This window comes from Triticum urartu, chromosome 2 (genome assembly GCF_003073215.2).
Source record: "Triticum urartu cultivar G1812 chromosome 2, Tu2.1, whole genome shotgun sequence".
NCBI classification, from domain to species: Eukaryota; Viridiplantae; Streptophyta; class Magnoliopsida; order Poales; family Poaceae; genus Triticum; species Triticum urartu.
In genome coordinates, this window is record NC_053023.1 from 19,547,470 (window position 1) to 19,569,516 (window position 22,047).

Sequence of the window (22,047 nt, forward strand, 5' to 3'; positions counted from 1 at the left end):
AATTTTTTTTCTTCTTGCAATGTTCGCACATAGTTCAATCATAAGTGATGGAAATTATGTTGAGTTTTCTAACTGGATAGATGCACCGGTTGTATTGAACATTATTTAATTTTAATTAACATTAAAATACATATTGGCAACGACATGAATGCTTAATTAGGATCTTGTAGGAAAATATTAAGCTACTCCATTATGATGTGACGTTAGAAAATTTTTGTTTTTTCTCAACATAAATGTCTATGCTTTCCTGTATTTATTTCAGGATTTCCGGCGACGCGCATTCAGTGGGTGGAGACGTTCCGTCGAGGACGAGGCGCCTATGGTGACTTTGTAAATCTCAAGATGATATGTCGGGTCAGTCTTTTGGAGGTGCTCATAGGAGTAGGGTATGCGTGTGTGCGTTCATAGGAGAGAGTGTATGCGCGTGTATATGAGCGCTTGTGTCTGTACTGATGTTAAAAAAACAATGTCATTCCAGATTATTCAAAAATTTGGATACAGTTTTCCTGGATTTTAGCGATCTCTTGTGTATGGTGATTCAGCTTCCTAGTACACACCGCAAGTGGACGATTAGCATCTGCCGCGTCCCTCGGCTGTTGGTTCCATTGCTCGCGTCCACGTGCATCCATCCGTCCTCAATATAGGATAGCTTATTGATGCTCTCTGTATGTTTAATATACTTTAGACTCTCCCACAATCTAGCTCACATCTCACAATATGTTTGTTTATTGACGAAGGGGCTTGTTGATTGTCTATTTGCCGAGGTATATAAACAGATGAGATTTGATATAGAATAGCAAGGTGGGACCATTATTAGTTTAAAAGCAAATCAAACTATTATTGTAGCCTTTGAAACGAACGTGGGGGCGCGGGTTAGATTCTACACAGGAACAATAATTTCTGGCAGGCCCATCAGCACGTAAGTCGGCCCAGTGTATTGGTTTAGAATAGGTTGCAAACAATAAACTACAAATAAAAGAACCTGTTGCATAAGAACAAAATACGTGCTACATCTTGGTGGCCAGACTTCAGTGCACCCAGGACGATGTCTTGGGTTTGACTCCAAGTCCGGACATTTTTTTTCCCATCGAAAAATAAATTGATAGATACAAACACACAAAGCGTATTACGACGGGCAAAAGGCGTATTGTGACGGCGAACCCGCGGAGTTAATCCGTGCTTTATTATTAGGGAGATTTTATACATACAAATGCATTTGGGTGCGTGCCTGAGAAAAGATAGATATCAAAATTAAAGATGATGCAGAAAGAAAAAGAAAAATGTATTACATTTGTGTTCATATCCTTGGAAGGGCGTACTTTTACTGTATATCTTACTCTTATTTGTTTTCTCACTCATATGATAAAACAGAACACATCCATTTAGTGCAACAGTGTGCAGATACAATTTTGGTACTACATGATACTCACACGTAATGTTGTTCGACAAATGTTCACCCCCAAGATTCACATATTAGATAGAGAAAATGCGAGAGATCTGATAATATGCGAGAGATCTGTCAATTTTTATAATATATTCGCCTGCAAACTCTAGTTTCCCATCACACAAGAAAACCACACATTTCACCTCTTCAATGGTATCCAAATATAACACCTAAGTACAGATTTTTTTTTACATCAACTAGTAGTTGGAGAATACTTCGCCACAAACTCAGCAATATTCTTGTCCGAGCTTCCTCCTTCCTGCATTGCCTCCTTAGCCTTTCTCGTCCACATAGCAGAATTCTTCATGTACTCCTGCTTCCTCTCACCGTCTAAGACTTCTCTAATGCACCTCTCTACCTCTTCCTTTCGCACAATACCTTCTTTATCATGATGCACACGCACACCAATCCCCCATGCACTCTCAATGTACTTTGCTGTAGTTGGTTGATCTGTCCACTGAGGCATTGCCAAAAGTGGTACGCCTGTAACAATTGCTTCTGTTGTCGAGTTCCATCCACAGTGAGTTAAGAAACAACCTATTCAATTGATGTGTTAGTATATACCAATAGCGTAGTTATTTGGAATGGATTACTTAATATGTTCACTACAAAATATGCAGGACAAACACCTCCTTTATAGTCTATTTTAGTGAATGCGGTTTAATTTCTAGAAAAAAATAATTTATCAGTGAATGGCCCTAAGGTAGGATAATTGAAGGAGGAATATAAATATAAGTTTTGACGTTATGGAAACAGTACTCTAGTTCATCTATGTCGTAGTGCAGAACCAAAAAATAGGAGCCAGGGAACTATGCTATTCTAGGATCCAATTATTACAAACTCCAGTAACAATAAATTAAATTTATTCGCAACCAAGGAAGCATGACCAGTAAATTAATCTGTTCTTTCTATTTTATCCTCGTGCAGGCTTCTCTAGTTACGGCCAAGATAAATAGATATGGAATTATAGTTCGTACTTTATGACAGTAACTGTGCATCTAAAACTTTCCAGTCTTGTATTCATATTGTAAATGCTGCCTTTAAACAATAACTTTGTCTGTCATGAAAATAGTTGGCATCAACCATACAGCAGGGGGTAACGTCGTTCAAGATAGTTGGCATTGTAGACTGTACTGTAATGCTGGAACCGAAAACTAACACCTTCAATTTGCAATTACTAATTTGGGGGGGGGGGGGGGGGGGGGGCAAACATGTCTTTTAACATATTAATATCACGACGCACAGTATGCAACACCTTGCATACAGAGAACTCCTCTCCTCAGGCTTGCTTTGTTCATCTAGTCATGTCAACACATTCAAAACTCCATAGCTACACCCACATTCCTTTTTTGCTTCAAAAATAATGCAATTGATTGTAAATATACCATTCCAATTGTACACATCATTTCATACCTGTGGCCTCGTGAGATAAAACTTCAAGCTGGGGGCACCACGAAACAATTAGCCCCTTTTCCTTGCACTTGTCACGGAACTGTTCAGACAACTTGTGTTCATCAACGGACCTGACAACCCAGAGGAACTGTTTGCCGGAATTGCACAATCCATTGCCTATCTCCTCTAACCGGGCTTGGTCGAGGTTAGCGACTGTCCCATAGGAGGCATAGACCACTGAGCAAGGGGGCTGCCTATCCAGCCATGCCATGCATGGTGCTGTGTTGTCGAAGAGGTCAAACCCATAAGTCTTATTGGATGGCAACCGATCGTCGTCCAGGTAGAACGATGGCAGTGTCGGGCCAATGGTCTTCACACGCCATGTTGATGCCAAGTAGTCCGCCTCCTGTTTAGATCATCCATAATAAGGTTCTTTATGAGTTGAGGATCACGTCTCTCCTCCAGATGTGCTTTGATCAATCTTTCTTTGGCTCGGGCAAAACAACAAACAGGTAGGATGCACGCCCAAGGGACCTCACCTTGGGCTCGAGCTCATGGAACGAGTTGACGAACACGTCGTCGGCGTCCTCCAACCCATCGAACTGCCCCACCACCGCGTCCAGGAACAGAGGGTACGACTCCGGCGCCGCCACGAACGACGGCACGTCCTCCGGACCCAGCTCCACGCTCAGCAACCCACGTAGCGCGCTCCCGTCCACGACCGGCAGGCCGACGCGGCCCGCGTAGACCTCCCCGTAGACGACGTCCACCGCGCAGGGCTGCGAGAAGAGCGCGGCCGTCGGCACGCCGGCGGCGCGCGCCACACGGCCTGCCCAGGGTAGGTGCGGGTCGTACACGAGCACGCTCACGGGTCTCCCCTCCGCGGCCTCTGACCGGAAGAGCGCCTCGAGGGTCTCGGACCCCGCGGCCGCCAGCCGGCGCCCATAATCCCGGAAGTCCGGGCACGCTGCCATCCCGCCTTGGTCGAAGCCGTCGGAGATGGCGGCGACGCGGAAGGGGCCCGCGGGCGGCGGCACGGTGGCGAGTAGGTGGCGCGTGGTGACGAACGTGGGGCGGAGGCCGTGGTAGGCGAGGCGGCGGCCGAGCTGCAGCATGGGGTTGAGGTGGCCCTGCGCCCCCGGGAAGGCGAGGAGGAGGACATGGCCGCCGCCGTCGCCGTCTGCTCGGACGACGGAGCGTGGGGTATCGGAAGTCGTCTCCATTTCTGACGAGTGACGCGCGTTGGACTTGAGAGGAAAGTGCAGAGGTTCAGGTTGGCAAGTGTTTTCTGCTGCCTGACAGCAAAAAAGCCACTCCCTCCCAAACTTTAGAGTTTGTTTGTGCAATCGTATCATCACAAGATTGGTTCTGGAGCTTTTGGGAAGTGGACAACCACATCTTTATTATTACTGACTCATGAATCCTGGCATCTTGCAATAGGTTGGACGGCATCAATATGACAAAAATAATGGAGGGTCATTTTGTTACTACTAGTCTGGTCGTAGCCCAAAGCAGAAAGGAGAAGCTATTTGGTTTGAGACAAGAGCAAAGACAATATATAGGGTGAGAAAAGCAGGCTATAGGACTAAAATATTATATCTTTACTTAGTTGGAGGAGAGAGAAGACGAGAGAGACGGAAAGCGGACCGTAGAATAAGAGCCGGCTATAGCATGAGACCCAAAACACTTTGTGAGATTGTAAGATGGGTCAGCTATCAATAAAGTAGCACATATTTAAATTTTACTATTGTGCAAGTCAGCTATTAGGTTGACTCTAGATGACCGGCAACTTCATATAGCCTGTTTTTGGATGTGTTATTAACCAGGCTCTAAGGATGTCTTTGGTTTGAGATTCACTTTGTCAAAGGCTGTCACATCTAAAGTCAGGCATGTATGACAAACTTAGGTAGATGTTTGGTTCAAGCCACCATTAGGCAAACCACATTTGAGCCCCACATTACATACACATAAAAAATATGACAAGATTCTCTTCGACTTGGCAACGTGTGGCTTTCATTTTGTTAAGCTAACCTTAGGCAAGCTCAGCAAAAAAATGTGGCAAAGTGTGACAATCCAAGACATAGAACAAAACAGCCCATAGAACCAGACAACCCCGTAGAACGAAAGAGCCCTAGTGACGGTGTCTTGGACTAAGGGATACCAACCTAGTTGGCCCACGGTCCATGGGTCGAGCTTATGGCCCATCGATCTCACATGAAAGAACTCCGGAAGTGTCGAACCTAGACGTGATGAAGACGAACACTGCCGAAGACTTGGTGTATACTTTGTGGACTACTCCATCTATCACATGTTTGTCCTTAATTAGTCCGCAACCGACCATGTGTAACCCTAGATACCCCTGGTCTTAAAGTCGGAGGGTTTAGTCCATAGAGACAGAACAATCATGATAACGCACCTTATAGTGTACAACACAACATACGGTCTTGAGGTAGGTCAACCTGTATTCGATACTCCATCATCAATATAATCAAAGCAGGACATAAGGTTTTACCTCTTCGAGAGGGCCCGAAACTGAGTAAACATTGTGCCTTTTGTCTCATGTTCAGAGTCGTTCCTAGATCCACAGCTTGGGACCCCCCTACTCGAGATCTGCCGGTTTTAGCACCGACAATGATGACCCATGCAGGTCCAATTGTGTGATAAACAAGGATCAATGGCTCGCTTGCGGATCAACTGTGACATTGGCTGCAGTGACATATTCGTCCCTGGCGCTGTTTGTGTTCGGCAACATCGTTCTGCATGCCAACTCGACCGGACGCCTCGACTGTGTCGAAAGCGCTTCGTCCCGGACCGAGCCATCATGTTCGGGAGTCTCGAGTACATCCTGACTCCCGTGGTCATCTCGCCCTCTCCGGCTGGATGCCAGATCGTCTTGAGAACTCTTCGAGCACCACGGCCTTGACCCAGGAGCCGACCCCTGATCTAGTTTTCGGGCCAAATCTCGCATCAGTACCAACCTTGGATATAGAGCCGGTCATTGTCACCTCGGAACTTGCTTCAAGCACGGATCCGACCACTATCTCATCAGATCTTGACCTCGAGTCAAGTCCGACCTTGGACCCGGTATTAAACTTGCGACCGATCTCCTTGCCGGCGGACCAGGAGTCAACCCTGGCTAGCCAAGACTCCGAAGTTGCGTCAAGAAACCCACAGAGCATATTTCATATCAATCTGGCCAACAGTCAGACCATGGACACTGAGGATCTCTCGCAGTTAAACGAGATGCTAGATCAAATCCACAATCTGGCGATCTCATCCTCGGTCTATGATCAAATCGGATGTAAAGCCAACGATAGGGAAATTTACGTCCCTCCCACCACCCACCTAGTCGCTACTATCAAGGACTTAAATGACGTACTGAACTATGCCTCTAACGAGGCGACCGGCATGGATCAAGATGTCGATGGCACATCGCGAGCGGCTTCGCCCATGGCCATATCACATGATGGCAGCTGGGCCGCAACCTCCACCTACGACGTCTACATGGTCGACACTCCTAAGGAATACGAGAAGAAGAAAAAAGATTCCTCGAAGCGCCAACGTCCTCAAAGTCGACCCAAGGGTTCCGAAAGGGGCAAAGCCAGACGAACAATACGGAGGCCACCGATAATGGCACCGCTCCGGACGATGTCGAGGACAAGGGCGACGATAATAACGCCACATAGCCTAATGGCCCTACATGGATGTCTGATAATGGGGATCCCGAAGATCTTGAGGATAGGGAGTAAAGTAACTACCTCCCTGAGTTTGAGGAGGATGTCAGCCTCAGACCCAAGGATTTTATCATTCCCGAGGACCCCTATGAGCAAGAAAGGCTTTGGCGATGACTCGTCGCAATTGCCCATAGCTTGAAAAAAGAATCAGAAACAGCTCGAAGCTGATAAAAACACCCTCAATGACAAATGGGTAGAGGTTATCAAAACTTAACAAGACCTTGAGCTGCGACCTTGATCTGAGACGTACGATTTGCGAACGCAATTAAACGCAAATCTAGTCCCGGCAAGATCCATCTACGGACCACGAGGACACGCACCTGTTGGTTAGGACGGCTACAAGGCCTCGCTAGACAGGTATGGTGGGGCTCGGGAGCAATCTTATAACTGGATGCCACTTGATATCTGACATGAAGCGGCTCACTTTCAAGGGCCTACACACCCAATATGCTTTCAGACGAGGTCATGGAACACCAGTTCCCCGAAGGGTTTAAACCCGTAAACATCGAAGCTTACAACGGAATTACTGACCCGGCTGTCTGGATTGAGGACCTCCTTATCCACATTCATATGGCATGGGGAGATGATCTCCACGCCATCAAATACCTTCCGCTGAAGCTTAAAGGATCGGCAAGGCACTGGCTCAACAGCCTGCCTGAGAACTCTATCGGGAGCTAGGAGCAGCTCAAAGATGCCTTCGGGGCAAACTTCCAAGGCACGTATGTTCGGCCCCCGGACACCGATGACCTTAACCACATTATTCAGCAGCCTCGCGAGTCCGCTAGGAAGTTCTGGAATCTGTTCTTAACCAAAATGAACTAGATAGTCGACTGTCCTCACACATAAGTCACCACCACTTTCCAGCATAGTATCTAGGACAAGCGGCTGGAGCGACAGCTCGGACAAGTTAGCCTAGAACCATGGCGACCCTTATCTCTCTTAGGACCGGCTTTTGCATGGCCGAGGATAGCTAGTTGGCTCGTAGCACTCATGGCAGCGAGGTCGGCACCTCGAAGGTGCGCGATGGCAACGGCAGGCCTCAGCGCAACAGAAACAAGCGCTGGCATAAAAATAGTGGCAGTGACACCGAGGACGCAACAGTCAACGCTAGGTTCAACAATCCAAGGACGGTCCTACTCCACTTGATAAAATCCTCCACAAGCCTTGCCAAATACATGGCACTTCAAATAAACCTGCAAATCATAATAACTGACACTGCTAGGTTATTGAGTAGGCCGAAAATATTGCAGTCAAAAGCCAAGGCAAGAGCCAGTCTCGTAGAGAGGATGAGGATGAATCTCGCAGGCCCAATAATGGAAGCCAAAAAAAATTCCTTCATGAGGTAAAAGAGGTGAGCTTGATCTATGCCACACACATCCCTAATAAGGAGAGGAAATGCGCACTTCCGGACGTATACGCCCTAGAGCCTATAGCTCCGAAGTACAATTTGTGGTCGGCTTGGCCAATCACCTTCACAAGCATGACCTACTGACCAATATCCGTCACGGAGGGCAGGTAGCCCTAGTCCTCGATCCCATTGTAGACAGGTTTCAATTAACATTAGTTCTTATGGATGAGGTAGCAGCCTCAACTTGATCTATGCTGACACGCTCAGGAAGATGGGAATCGAACCATTAAGGATCAAGCCCAGCAACACCACTTTCCATGGTATAATACAAGGTGTGGAGGCACAATGCTCGGGGATCATCACTCTGGAGGTACTCCTCGGCTCTCCTAAGAACTTCTGAAGCGAAGACTTGATCTTCGATATCATCCTTTTTTGAGCGGTTATCGCGCATTGCGCGGACGAATTGCGTTCGCCCGATTCAACGCAGTCCTGGGTTGTGCATAACAAAATCTTAAAATTCTAGGACCAAAGGGTATTATTACAGTCAATGGTAACACCTAACGTCCCCTTCGCACTGCGGAGTGATATGTCTCCAACATATCTATAATTATTTATTGTTCCTTGCTATTATATTGTCTATTTTAGATGTTTTATATGCATTAATATGCTATTCTATATTATTTTTGGGACTAACTTATTAACCTAGAGTCTAGTGCCAGTTTCTGTTTTTCCTTGTTTTTGAGTTTTACAGAAAAGGAATACCAAATGGATTAAAGCTTTCGCGATGATTTTTCTTGGACCAGAAGACAATCGTAGGACTTGGAGAAGAAGTCAGAGGAGTCCCGAGGAGGCCACAAGCCTCAGGGGAGTTCCCTAAGGCGGGGCGTTCCCTAAGGCGGGGCGCCTCGAGGGCTTGTGGGCCCCTCGGATCTCATCTTGGGGCCTTTTCCAGTACCCTGTCGGAGGGGGATTCGATCACGGAGGGCTTCTACATCAACTCTATTGCCCTTCCAATGAAGCGTGAGTAGTTTACCACCGACCTATGGGTCCATAACATCAACTCTTTGATCTTTAGTACAATGTTCTCCTCGATGTTCTTGGAGATGTATCCGATGTAATATTCTTTTACGGTGTGTTTGTCGAGATCCGATGAATGGTGGATTTATGACCAGATTATCTATGAATATAATTTCAATCTTCGCTGAATTGTTACATGCATGATTTGGTATCTTTGTATTGCTCTTCGAATTATCGGTTTGGTTTGGCCAACTAGATTGGTTCTTCTTGCAATGGGAGAGGTGCTTAGTTTTCACTACTACAGGATACTGCTAATGCGACACTACAATTAGAGACCCTTCGAGAAACTGTGTGCGATGCCATAATACCAAATGGTGCTGTATGAAAACTGTTAGAAATGTATAAAACGTTTGCAGTGACAGATGCATCAAACACGGTTCAGGTTTTAGTTGCGTGTGCGATGAAGGGCATACGGTTTAGTTCAAGTAACTGTTTGCATTGAGGAGGAACAAGAGAAATGGGCAGCCAGATGAAGGCATGTGCGATACACAGCGCACGGTTCACTAGGATGAACTGTGTGTGATTAGGCAACACAAAAGAAACGGGCAGCCAGATGAAGGTGTGTGCGATATACAGGATATAGTTCACTCGGATGAACTGTTTGTGATTAGGCAACACAAAAGAAATGGTCAGCCAGATCAAGGTGTGCGGGATATACGTCATGCGGTTAACTCGGATGAACTATTTGCGTTGACACAAGAGTACAGAAACGGTTCAACTTAACAAGACATGTGTGTTGTGCTATAGGATTGCATGTGGTTCACTCGTCCCTTGCCGTCAGTGTGTGACCTCTATGGCAACCGTTCACTCCCCAGGCGCCTCTTCGTGTACCGTGGCAACCATCCACCGACTCTTTGCCTTTCCCTCTCGATTTGGAACTACTGCCGCACGCTAGCTCTTCCTCCCTCCTCCATTTGCCTTCACCCTTCCTTCTGCCATTGTTTCATCATCTTGTCCATGGAGGGAACAAGTCGGAAACGACCCCGTTATTCTTGCCCCGATCTAAATAATGACGCGGCGGAGGAACTCATTGATCGGTGCGATGTCATCACCTCGGCTAGCATGGCAGGTTCGTTCAAGACCATTCTCGACTCAACTAATAACATCATTACAAGGAACCCAAGGGTTCAGGAGCGGTTTGATCTCCCCTATCTTCTTCGTCATGACCCTGCTAACTGGTGCGGGGACGAGGGAAGCATCGCCTTGTGTAAGTTGATGCCGCTTGATAATGATACGTATGATGTTAAGATGCCATCGCTTGAGGGCAAGGCTTGGGTAGGCGCAAATGGAGATTGGGTTGTTCATATTGGGTACAACTGCGAGTGGGAACTTATGAATGTGTACACTCGTCACCGGGTTCCCCTTTGAAAAATCTCAGACGACTGCCCAGAGGTCGAGTACACCGGTATTCTACATGAGTTCAAATACGATCATGCTGACTGTCGTCTATGGAAGATAGCAATTTGTCGAGTTCCCAACCGCTCTTGGGGTTATAGGAATGCTTATGTTGTCGCTATCTTCGACAAGCTTGTTGCCATCCTTCATGGTTCGACTCGATGGATATTGCTCAAGAATCATGTTCTATACATGGATGAGTACTGTGATGCAATTCAATACGAGGGTCTTGTGTTTGCTGCCACCACTCGTGGCACTGTTTTTGCATGGAATCCTCATGATTTCGGTATGTTTGTCTTCCACCGTAATTATAATTGTTTCATCAACATGCATGCGGGTAAGCTAGTTTCCCTTTACTAATTAACCTTCTTGTGTTTCCAAGGTCCTGTGAACATTCCACCACCTATACTTGAAAATTTCATTCACGAGCATGAGGACGAGTAGGACCCATATACTTAGTGGCGCCTAGCAACTTATTCTGATGGATCACCTCTTCTTGTCTGTATACGGGGCACTACTGATGTTACTAAGGAAGCAGGTGTTGTCTCGTATGGTCGCACTCTCCTGACCTGTTCCAACATCCGTTGCAGGGTATTCGGGATGGATACTAGTGTACTAGCGCCAACACCTTCTCCCTGGTTCAGTATTGAAAGTCTTGGAGGAAACTCACTCTTCCTTGGACAAAACTATCCAATGATGGTGGAAGGCGATCCAGTTGCTGTTAACACAACGTTGCTACCATTTATGAGAAGCAACTGTATCTATACCTCGAACATTACTATGCTTCCCTACCGTCCCAATATGGGTATTGAAATAGGCCGCTTCAGCCTGGATGATCAGTCCAGTGTTGGTCTCGAGATTGACAGTAGCTGGCCCTTCCCAGAGAATCACTTCTGGTTCAAAGCAAGCGTTTCCAACGCCGACGAGTGGTTGAGCTGAAGTTCATTTCATCGCTTTGTTATTTGTTGTGTGAGAATTTTTTTACTAGAATGTTTTGTTGGAAATGATCTATAATCCAACATGTATCCTCGTTCTCGTTGTGGGTTGATGACTTGTTGTATGTAATCAATGGTACATTTGCGTATGCGTCCATGAACTCAGGCCTGCTAGTGGTGTCCATATGAATAGTGCTAGTGATTTTAGTTGCAAAAATTAGATAGTGCTAGTGATTTTAGTTGCAAAAATTAGATAGTGCTAGTGATTTGTAGCTGCATATTTTGACAAATCGCAGTGTTACAAGGTTGACAAATGGCAATGCTACTAGATAAGCAAATGTCAATCTTTCCAGTTTGAGAAATGGCAACATACCCAAAATGACAGATATGCAAATCTTACCCAATTGTTTGTATGTGGTTGCACACGGGTCATGCAAAACAACCGTTTGCGTTGAAGGGATGCAGAAATCCTGCTCAACACATTTTCCCTTGGCTTCCTGGGGAAGCTATCGGTTTGCATACGGGTGTTCTAACTAAACCGTTTGCGATGAGTGTTTTATATTTAAAACCCGTTGATGTTTTTTTCAAAAGAAAATAGTTTGATAAGTCTGTACATTAAGAGAGAAAAACACAAATTCGTTCAAACCATATCTTTCATTCAGTCACACTACGAATTTACATTCATATGATCAAGAATTCGAGATACAATATTAAACCCCAAAAAACTATTTCCGGTGACGGAGGAGGCGGCATGCCGCGCCTTCGTTGTCGTCGTTGTCCTCCGGGACGCCGTTGTTGAAGTCTTCAAGGCAACACAAAATGTTTTTCACTTGTAAATCAAACATCACGTCGTCGCGCGATCGACGGGCCGGGCGCGGGAGGACGGCAACTGGCACCGCTGAGAGGTAGCGGTCGACGGCAGCGTACGGGCGCGGCGGGTGCAGCCAAATGCATGGGGATCGGCGCCGCGGTGGGTGGAGGGGCGCGCACGGGCATGACGGATGTAGGCAAATGCACGGGGGCCTGCGACACGGTGGGTGGAGGGGCGCACACGGGCAAGGGCACGGGCGCTGGCATGTACACGAGCTCGCGCGGGTCCGCGAAGACCTCGTTGACGCCGGCGGCTCCCAGCTCTGCGATACTGCTCGGCGACCAGCCCGTTAATGCTACGGGGATGGTCGCTGGCGCGGGCGCGTGGATGGGAGATGGGACGGGAGCGGGGGAAGCAATTGCCGCGGCCAGCTCGTTCTGGGCCATGTCCATGAGGCCCCATTCCTCCTTATTTTCTATCTCCTCCGGCTTGGAGTCGACTTCACAAAACTTGAAGACTAGTGGCAGATGATCATTCCGCGCGATGGCGGTGGAGGTCTCGGGGGGGGGGGGGGGATGGGAGGCGAAAAGTAAGGCCGTCCGTATTAAATAGCGGCTCAGGCGCCATTAATGGAGAGGAAGGCGGGCGGCCATGGAAGTCAAAGGGCTCGCTTCCTAGTGAGCCTGCGCAGCGTAAAGCTCGCACGCTTCCCGGTGAGCCTATGCATTGGAGGACAGCTTGCACGCCTTTCGGTCAGCCTGCGCACCGGACTGCGCTCGCACGCCTCCCGTTCAGTCAAGATCAAGCAGCTGTCCGCACGGCACCTCCTACAACCATAAAAACCAAGACACGTGGTGTCACGTGAATGGTTAACAGAACGCACACATTTTGAATTATACAAACATTTGAGATATTAAGTGGCAGCTATTTTTTCAAAATGCCTTTGTTGGCTATCATTATTCGAGTGCGCCTTCTCTCAAAATGGACACGAAAAATACCACATCATGTTGGGCACCATTCCATGATAGAATGCCAAGTTACTACAATTTAAAAACCATGCATCTCAATGTTTTGTCGGAAATCAACGGTGCCCTGGTGTTTGAAAATCATTCTCATTTATTGCATGGGACCAAAGCATGCACCCAATGACACATATTTTATTTTTCAACCAATTTATATGCACTGGAGCATGTGCATGTAGTTCAAATTTGAATTATGCACATATGGATTGAAAACTTAGTTAATGCATAAAAATGTCCAAAAGAACCCCGAAAAATCACAAAAGTTGACACAACACTGCTGTTGTTCTATGTTGACACGAGAAAAAATTTAGAAGCAATAAGAGGCAGTGGATATCGTTTCGTCCTCAAAAGGTGGGACGTTCCCTACCAAAACCATGATGCTTGTTGTGAGAAGCTCTGGTTTGTGAGAACCATATACCCAAACCTGCCCCAAATGGGACAAATTTTTTACCATGGCATGTTGATGCCGCTCCATGAAAGCATGCCAAGTTTCATGAATTTCTGACGAGTTTTGGATTTACAAGAATTTAAAAACGAGGCATCTCAATGTTTTGCCGGCAATCAACGGTGCCCTGGTGTTTGAAATTCATTCTCATTTCTTGCATGGGACCTAAGCATGCACCCAAGGACACAGATTTGATTTTTCAACCAATTTATATGCACTGGAGCATGTGCATGTAGTTCAAATTTGAATTATGCACATAAATGCATTGAAAACTCAGTTAATGCATAAAAATATCCAAACGAACCCCGAAAAATCCCAAAAATTGATACAACAATCCTGTTGTTCTATGTTGACACGAGTAAATTTTTTAAAGCCATAAGAGGCAATGGATATCGTTTCGTCCCCAAATGTGGGACGTTCCTTACCGAAACCATCATGCTTGTTGTGAGAAGCTCTGATTTGTGAGAAGCATATACCCGAACCTGCCCCAAATGGAACAAAATTTTTAACACAGCATGTTGATGCCGCTCCATGATAGCATGCCAAGTTTCATGAATTTCAGACGAGTTTTGGATTTAATAGCATTCAAAAACCAGGCATCTCAATGTTTTATCGGCAATTAACAGTGCCCTGGTGTTTGAATTTCATTCCCATCTCTTGCATGGTACCTAGAAATTCACCCAAGGAGACATATTAGATTTTTCAACCAACCTTAGTGCATTGGAGCATGTGCTTGTAGGTCAAATTTGAATTATGCACATAAAATGCCTAGAAAACCCAGTTAATGCATAAAAATGTCCAAACGAACCCCGAAAAACCACAAAAAATGACACAACACTCCTGTTGTTCTATGTTGACACTAGAAAATATTTGAAAGCAATAAAAGGAAATGGATATCGTTTCGTCCCCAAAGTTGGGACGTTCCCAATCGAAACCATCGTGGTTGTTGTGAGAAGCTTATACCCGAACCTTCCCCAAACGGGACAATTTTTTTTACCATGGCATGTTGATGCCGCTCCATGATAGCATGCCAAGTTTCATGACTTTCAGACGAGTTTTCAATTTACTAGAATTTAAAAACCAGGCATCTCAATGTTTTTCCGGCAATCAACAGTGTCCCGGTGTTTGAATTTCATTCCCATCTCTTGCATGGGACCAAGAAATTCACCCAAGGACACACTTGTGATTTTTCAACCAACTTTAGTGCATTGGAGCTTGTGCTTGTAGTTCAAATTTGAAGTATGCACCTAAAATGCCTAGAAAAAATAGTTAATGTATAAAAAGGCCAAACGAACCCCGAAAAATTCCAAGATTGAACACAAAACTCCTGTTGTTCTATGTTGACACTAGAAATTTTTTTGAAAGCAATAAGAGGCAACGGGTATCGTTCCGTCACCAAAGGTGGTACTTTCCGTATCGAAACCATCATGCTTGTTGTGAGAAGCTCTTGTTTGTGAGAAGCTTCTACCCGAACCTGCCCCAAATGGGACAAAATTTTCACCATGGCATGTTGATGCCGCTCCATGATAGCATGCCAAGTATCATGAATTTCAGATGTGTTTTGGATTTACTAGAATTTAAAAACCAGGCATCTCAACGTTTTGCCGGCAATCAACAGTGCCATGGTGTTTGAATTTCATTACCATCTCTTGCATGGGACCTAGAAATTCACCCAAGGACACACATGTGATTTCTCAACCAACTTTGGTGCATTGGAGCTTGTGCTTGTAGTTCAAATTTGAATTATGCACATAAATGCATTGAAAACTCAATTAATGCATAAAAATGACCAAACGAACCCCGAAAAATCCCAAAAATTGACACAACACTTATGTGGTTCTATTTTGACACGAGTAAATTTTTAGAAGCCATAAGAAGCAATGGATATCGTTTCATTCCCAAAGTTGGGACGTTCCCTACCGAAACTATCGTGCTTATTGTGAGAAGCTCTGGTTTGTGAGAAGCATATACCCGAACCTGCCCCAAATGGGACTAATTTTTTAACATGGCATGTTGATGCCGCTCCATGATAGCATGCTAAGTTTCATGAATTTCAGATGAGTTTTGGATTTACTAGAATTTAAAAACCAGGCATCTCAATGTTTAGTCGGCAATCAACAGTGTCCTAGTGTTTGAATTTCATTCCAATCTCTTGAATGGGACCTAGAAATTCACCCAAGGACACACATGTGATTTCTCAACCAACTTTGGTGCATTGGACCATGTGCTTGTAGTTCAAATTTGAATTATACACATAGATGCATTGAAAACTCAGTTAATGCATAAAAATGTCCAAACGAACCCCGAAAAATCCCAAAAATTGACACAACAGTCCTGTGGTTCTATGTTGACACGAGTAAATTTTTGAAAGCCATAAGAGGCAATGGATATCGTTCTGTCCCCAAAGGTGGGACGTTCCCTACCGAAACCATCATGCTTGTTGTGAGAATCTCTGGTTTGTGAGAAGCATATACCCGAACCTGCCCCAAATGGGACAAATTTTTTAACACGACATGTTGATGCCGCTCCATGATAGCATGCCAAGTTTCATGAATTTCATACGAGTTTTGGATTTACTAGAATTTAAAAACCAGGCATCTCAATGTTTTGTCGGCAATCAACAATGCACTGGTGCTTGAATTTTATTCCCGTCTGTTGCATGGGACCAAGAAATTCACCCAAGGACACATATTAGATTTTTCAACCAACCTTAGTGCATTGGAGCATGTGCTTGTAGTTCAAATTTGAATTATGCACATAAAATGCCTAGAAAACCTAGTTAATGCATAAAAATGTCCAAACGAACCACGAAAAATCACAAAAAATGACACAACACTCCTGTTGTTCTATGTTGACACTAGAAAATATTTGAAAGCAATAAGAGGCAATGGATATCGTTTCGTCCCCAAAGTTGGGACGTTCCCTATCGAAACCATCATGCTTGTTGTGATAAGCCTATACCCGAACTTGCCCCAAACTGGACAATTTTTTTACCATGGCATGTTGATGCCGCTCCGTAATAGCATGCCAAGTTTCATGAATTTCAGACGAGTTTTGGATTTACTAGAATTTAAAGCCAGACATCTCAATGTTTTGCCGGAAATCAACAGTGCCCTGGTGTTTGAATTTCATTCCCATCTCTTGCATGGGACCAAGAAATTCACCCAAGGACACACATGTGATTTTTCAACCAACTTTAGTGCATTGGAGCATGTGCTTGTAGTTCAAATTTGAATTATGCACCTAAAATGCCTAGAAAACACAGTTAATGTATAAAAAGGCCAAACGAACCCCGGAAAATTCCAGGATTGAACACAAAACTCCTCTTGTTCTATGTTGACACTAGAAATTTTTTGAAAGCAGTAAGAGGCAACGGGTATCGTTCTGTCACCAAAGGTGGTACTTTCCCTATCGAAACCATCATGCTTGTTGTGAGAAGCTCTGGTTTGTGAGAAGCTTATACCCGAACCTGCCCTAAATGGGAAAAAAATTCTCGACGGCATGTTGATGTCGCTCCATGATAGAATGCCATGTTTGATGAATTTCAAACGAGTTTTGGATTTACTAGAATTTAAAAACCAGGCATCTCAACATTTTGCCGGCAATCAACAGTGCCCTGGTGTTTGAATTTAATTCCCATCTCTTGCATGGGACCTAGAAATTCACGCAAGGACACAGATGTGACTTTTCAACCAACTTTGGTGCATTGGAGCATGTTCTTGTAATTCAAATTTGAATGAAGCAGATAAAATGCCTAGAAAACCAAGTTAATGTATAAAAAAGGCCAAACGAACCCAGGAAAATTCCAAGATTGAACACAACACTCCTGTTGTTCTATGTTTACACTAGAAATTTCTTGAAAGCAATAAGAGGCAACGAATATCGTCTCATCCCCAAAGGTGGTACATTTCCTATCGAGACCATCATGCTTGTTGTGAGAAGCTCTGATTTGTGAGAAGCTTATACCAAAACCTGCCCCAAATGGGGCAAAATTTTCACCACGGCATGTTGATGCAGCTCCATGATAGCATGCCAAGTTTCATGAATTTCAGATGACTGTTGGATTTACTAGAATTTAAAAACCAGGCATCTCAACGTTTTGCCAGCAATCAACAGTGCCCTGGTGTTTGAAATTCATTCCCATCTCTTGCATGGGACCTAGAAATTCACCCAATGACACATGTGATTTTTCAACCAACTTTGGTGCATTGGAGCATGTGCTTGTAGTTCAAATTTAAATTATGCACATAAAATGCCTAGAAAACACAGTTAATGTATAAAAAAGGCCAAACCAACCCCGAAAAATTCCAAGATTGAACACAAAACTCCTGTTGTTCTATGTTGACACTAGAAATTTTTTTGAAAGCAATAAGAGGCAACGGGTATCGTTCCGTCACCAAAGGTGGTACTTTCCCTATCGAAACCATCATGCTTGTTGTGAGAAGCTCTTGTTTGTGAGAAGCTTCTACCCGAACCTGCCCCAAATGGGACAAAATTTTCACCACGGCATGTTGATGCCGCTCCATGATAGCATGCCAAGTATCATGAATTTCAGACGAGTTTTGGATTTACTAGAATTTAAAAACTAGGCATCTCAACGTTTTGCCGGCAATCAACAATGCCATGGTGTTTGAATTTCATTACCATCTCTTGTATGGGCCCTAGAAATTCACCCAACGACACACATGTGATTTTTCAACCAACTTTAGTGCATTGGAGCATGTGCTTGTAGTTCAAATTTGAATTATGCAGATAAAATGCCTAGAAAACCCAGTTAATGTATAAAAAAGGCCAAACGAACCCCGAAAAATTCATTCCCATTTCTTCCATGGGACCTAAGCATGCACTCAAGGACACAGGTTTGATTTTTCAACCAATTTGTATGCACCATTTTGTAATTCAAATCAAGTAGATCCCACACTGTTTATTCTCACCAACCGTGTGAGATATAGTAAAAAATATCTTGGAGCACCGTTGGTGTATAGTATGCCTATGGCTTACGCGAGAAGGTGCGTCGGCTACAGTCCGTAGCCGGCGCGTCAAGCACACTAGCTCGCTCCCCCAAAACTCCCGCCTCTGCATCCCTCTCTGCTTTAGTCCCTTGATTCAAATTTTCAGTAGCCCCGGCATTTTACTCCTGCCTCTGCATCCCTCGCAATCTAAAAAATATCTGCTCGTCCTTGATACAAATTTTCAGTAGCCCCGCCTTGTTACTCCCTCCGAGTAAAATTTTTAGTTGCCGCAGTATTTCCTCAAACACAACCTCTGCTCACACAGACACACACAACCCTCGAAACCATTGGTAGGTCGCCGCCATCGCCGGCGCCTCCATCCTCAACCTCTACCTGTGTGCCGGGGATCTTGAGTAGCCAATGGCCAAAAAGAGGTTTATCGCGGCCTTTTTGCCCAAAGCCAGCGAGGTGGCCGCCGAGGTGTCCCCGTCGTCCTCCGCGGGCCCGATCCGCTGTCGCCGGTCCCCCGATGCACCCTCCGCCGCGCCCCTACGCCGGTTTGAGGACTTCCCCGTCCTCCCCCGCGACACGGCAGCCGAAGAACTCCTACCTCGCGGTCCGGCAGTGATACGTCTCCAACGTATCTAGAATTTTTGATTGCTCCATGCTATATTATCTATTGTTTTGGACATTATTGGGATTTATTATCCATTTTTATATTATTTTTGGGACTAACCTATTAACCGGAGGCCCAACCCAGAATTGCTGTTTTTTTGGCCTATTTTAGGGTTTCGAAGAAAAGGAATATGAAACGGAGTCCAAACGGAATGAAACCTCCGGGAACGTGATTTTTCTCACCGAACATGATCCAGAGGACTTGGAACCTACGTCAAGAAACAAGGGAGGGGGCCACGAGGTAGGGGGCGCGCGCCTACCCCCCTTCCCCAGGCGCGCCCTCCACCCTCGTGGGCCCCCTGTTGCTCCACCGACGTACTCTTTCCTCCTATATATACCTACATACCCCCAAACGATCAGATACGGAGCCAAAACCATAATTCCACCGCCGCAACTTTCTGTGTCCACGAGATCCCATCTTGGGGCCTGTTCCGGAGCTCCGCCGGAGGGGGTATCCATCACGGAGGGCTTCTACATCAACACCATAGCCCTCCGATGAAGTGTGAGTAGTTCACCTCAGACCTAAGGGTCCATAGTTATTAGCTAGATGGCTTCTTCTTTCTTTTTGGATGTCAATACAATGTTCTTCCCCTCTCTTGTGGAGAACTATTCGATGTAATCTTCTGTCGCTTGCTACCTTGTCTAGGCTAGGCCTTATCTTCAAACTGTGCTGAAGGAAGGGTATTGACGATGGCACTCCTTTGGCTTGAGCCAGTACTTATAGTCAACGAAAGGTGGTCCACGGATCTGATTGTAGTTTTTGTTACATCTGGTGTTTTCTGCACTAACATAATTGATTATGAATAGATCAAAAATTTCTCTCGCTAAGAAAAAAAAGAGACAAATAGCAAAACCCTCCTAGAGCACATCCCCTTCTCCACCCTTTTTTTCTTTTTGACGAAAAGACCTTCTCCACTCTTTGGTTGTCTAGAATACCACCCTGCCGCCAGAGGCCGATTCATCGCCTGCGAGGACCAAGCGTCACCGCCACATGGCCTTATGGGACACACACAAGACAACCATATTCTCTAGCTGCATGTAGTTCAATAGACGAAACTAGGCTTTCTCAAATTTCCGTTACACCCGTGTGCAGATGCAGCATAATCCGAAATAGGAACATGAACAAATCAGAAATAGGAGTACATAACGCAACCAAAAAAAAGGAGGGGTACAACAAGTATGGTGAAGCAATACCGTTTTATTTCATCCGTGCGAGCCTTTAACAGGGACAAATTCAGCTTTAGATTCCATCTCAACGAACTACGCAGAGCTCAAATTCATCATAACGACATCACCAATGGCTGGGCTGGCTGCAGATAATAGTTCTCAGATATTGAAAGAAGAGCAAGAAGGAGGAGAAGAAGAGGAAGAGTAGGAGAGACCTGCACATGTACTAGTCTGGTCGAGTTGCCTTCATGATGGCCATGCAGGTTTGTGCTCTCTCTGCAGTTTCTTCCTTTCAGAGCCAAAGGTATAGCGTGAGAGGTATGTCTCCAATCGAGCTCTGCTGTAGCAACTAGCAGTACGTGCAAAACTAGAGCAGGGAGACTCTCCCGCAGGATGATAGTCTTATCACCAACCAACAACTCCAAAGTTGCTCCATCAGAAAAGCACTCAAAGCTGTCGTGTACGTACTAAAGCTTTAATATACTATTGTTTACTCCATGATTAGGGATAAACAATTACCCCAGCAACTCCCAACAAGCTAACCTCCGCACTCAAAGTGTGACAAAATTAAAGGGCACTGTGGTTGGTGCTGTCCTAGTCTACCTCCGTGTCCAGCAACTACATCTTTCTGCTTTTGCAGGATCACAACCAGAACCACTTTCACAGATACATTCACCAGTCTGTCATCAATTATTCTCAGATAAACTAGCAAAACTTTCCAAGGTAAACAAAATTACAGGGATTCACGCGCATGCATGTCAAATTAACTTAGACAAGTACTACTGAATATTACCTCTCCTGAAATGTTTCTCACCACCTGATCGAATAGAAGGACAGCTCTTCTATGATCTATCATGTATGCAAGTACAATACGCTCCTGTGTAGCAAGCTCAGCATGCAAGTTGTATATTAGTATTCAAAATACCTAAACACTACTAGAATCTGGTTTTGACCCAAGTTCCGACACTTCACTGAGTTCATTCTATCGGGAACTCGGCAAACTTCTGTCTGCCGAGTTTAATCCAAAATTGGACTCGGGAGTGATAAGCAACTCAGTAGAGCTGTGCCTTTGCTAGGTTCCAATGAAAAACAACTAGGCGAACTTAATAAACTCGGCTGAATCTCATGTTCACCGAGTTTCTGCAGAAATACACTCGGCAAAGCCTGACAAGTGGGCCCTGCTGTACAACAGTCGACGGAGCCGTGACGGCGGCCTTTATTTGCCGAGTTTTGGTTAACGGAGACTCGGTAAACATTTTATTTTTTATTTTTTTAAATCGGAATTCCACATGTCCCAGGTTTGTCGAGTTTTGTCCTCAGCGCACTCGTAAACATTTTACATTTTTCATTTTTTAAATCAGAATACCAGGCGTCACGGCTTTGCCAAGTTTTGTGTGTCGAAAACTCGGTAAAAACTGACAGGTGGGCCACCGGGTCTCATGCAATTGACCAGTTGACCGTGCGCCTTGTTATGCTGAGTTCCAAAAGTCGGCAAACGATGCCTTCGTCTTAAATGGGGAACGCGAGGGTTCGCTCCAATTGAAAAGCCCTCACTCTCTCCTCATTCTCTGGCTAGCACCCTAGCTAGCTCCCTCTCCTCCGACGATGGACCGCCTCCTCCTCCAATTCTCATCCCCGCGCCGCCGCATC

General features: G+C 45.2%; 1 protein-coding gene across 4 annotated transcripts; it reads right to left on the reverse strand.

Annotated features, from left to right (window-relative positions):
- Positions 1–1,401: 1,401 nt before the first annotated feature.
- On the reverse strand, positions 1,402–20,788 carry LOC125535240 (UDP-glycosyltransferase 79-like). 4 transcript variants are annotated; one of them, XM_048698294.1, is made up of 5 exons: positions 20,613–20,784; positions 20,425–20,531; positions 3,376–4,259; positions 2,858–3,242; positions 1,402–1,981 (listed from the first exon to the last, which is right to left on the reverse strand). In XM_048698294.1, exons 3-5 carry the CDS (start codon positions 4,189–4,191, stop codon positions 1,638–1,640), a joined length of 1,545 nt encoding a protein of 514 aa, XP_048554251.1. In that variant the 5' UTR covers positions 4,192–4,259; positions 20,425–20,531; positions 20,613–20,784; the 3' UTR covers positions 1,402–1,637. The 4 variants fall into 4 exon arrangements, 3 of the variants coding, with proteins under 3 accessions (XP_048554251.1, XP_048554250.1, XP_048554249.1); XM_048698293.1 differs by having other exon boundaries at positions 20,425–20,536; XM_048698292.1 differs by having other exon boundaries at positions 20,425–20,540.
- Positions 20,789–22,047: the final 1,259 nt, after the last annotated feature.

Bases quoted from the DNA above. Each gene is read 5' to 3' on its own strand.
- LOC125535240 (XM_048698294.1), bottom strand. From the start codon at position 4,191: ATGATACGATTGCACAAACAAACTCTAAAGTTTGGGAGGGAGTGGCTT. The intron at 3,243-3,375 runs GTGAGGTCCCTT...TGATCTAAACAG, and splicing joins TCCATGAGCTCGAGCCCAAG to GAGGCGGACTACTTGGCATC. The intron at 1,982-2,857 runs GTATGAAATGAT...TCAATTGAATAG, and splicing joins TTTATCTCACGAGGCCACAG to GTTGTTTCTTAACTCACTGT.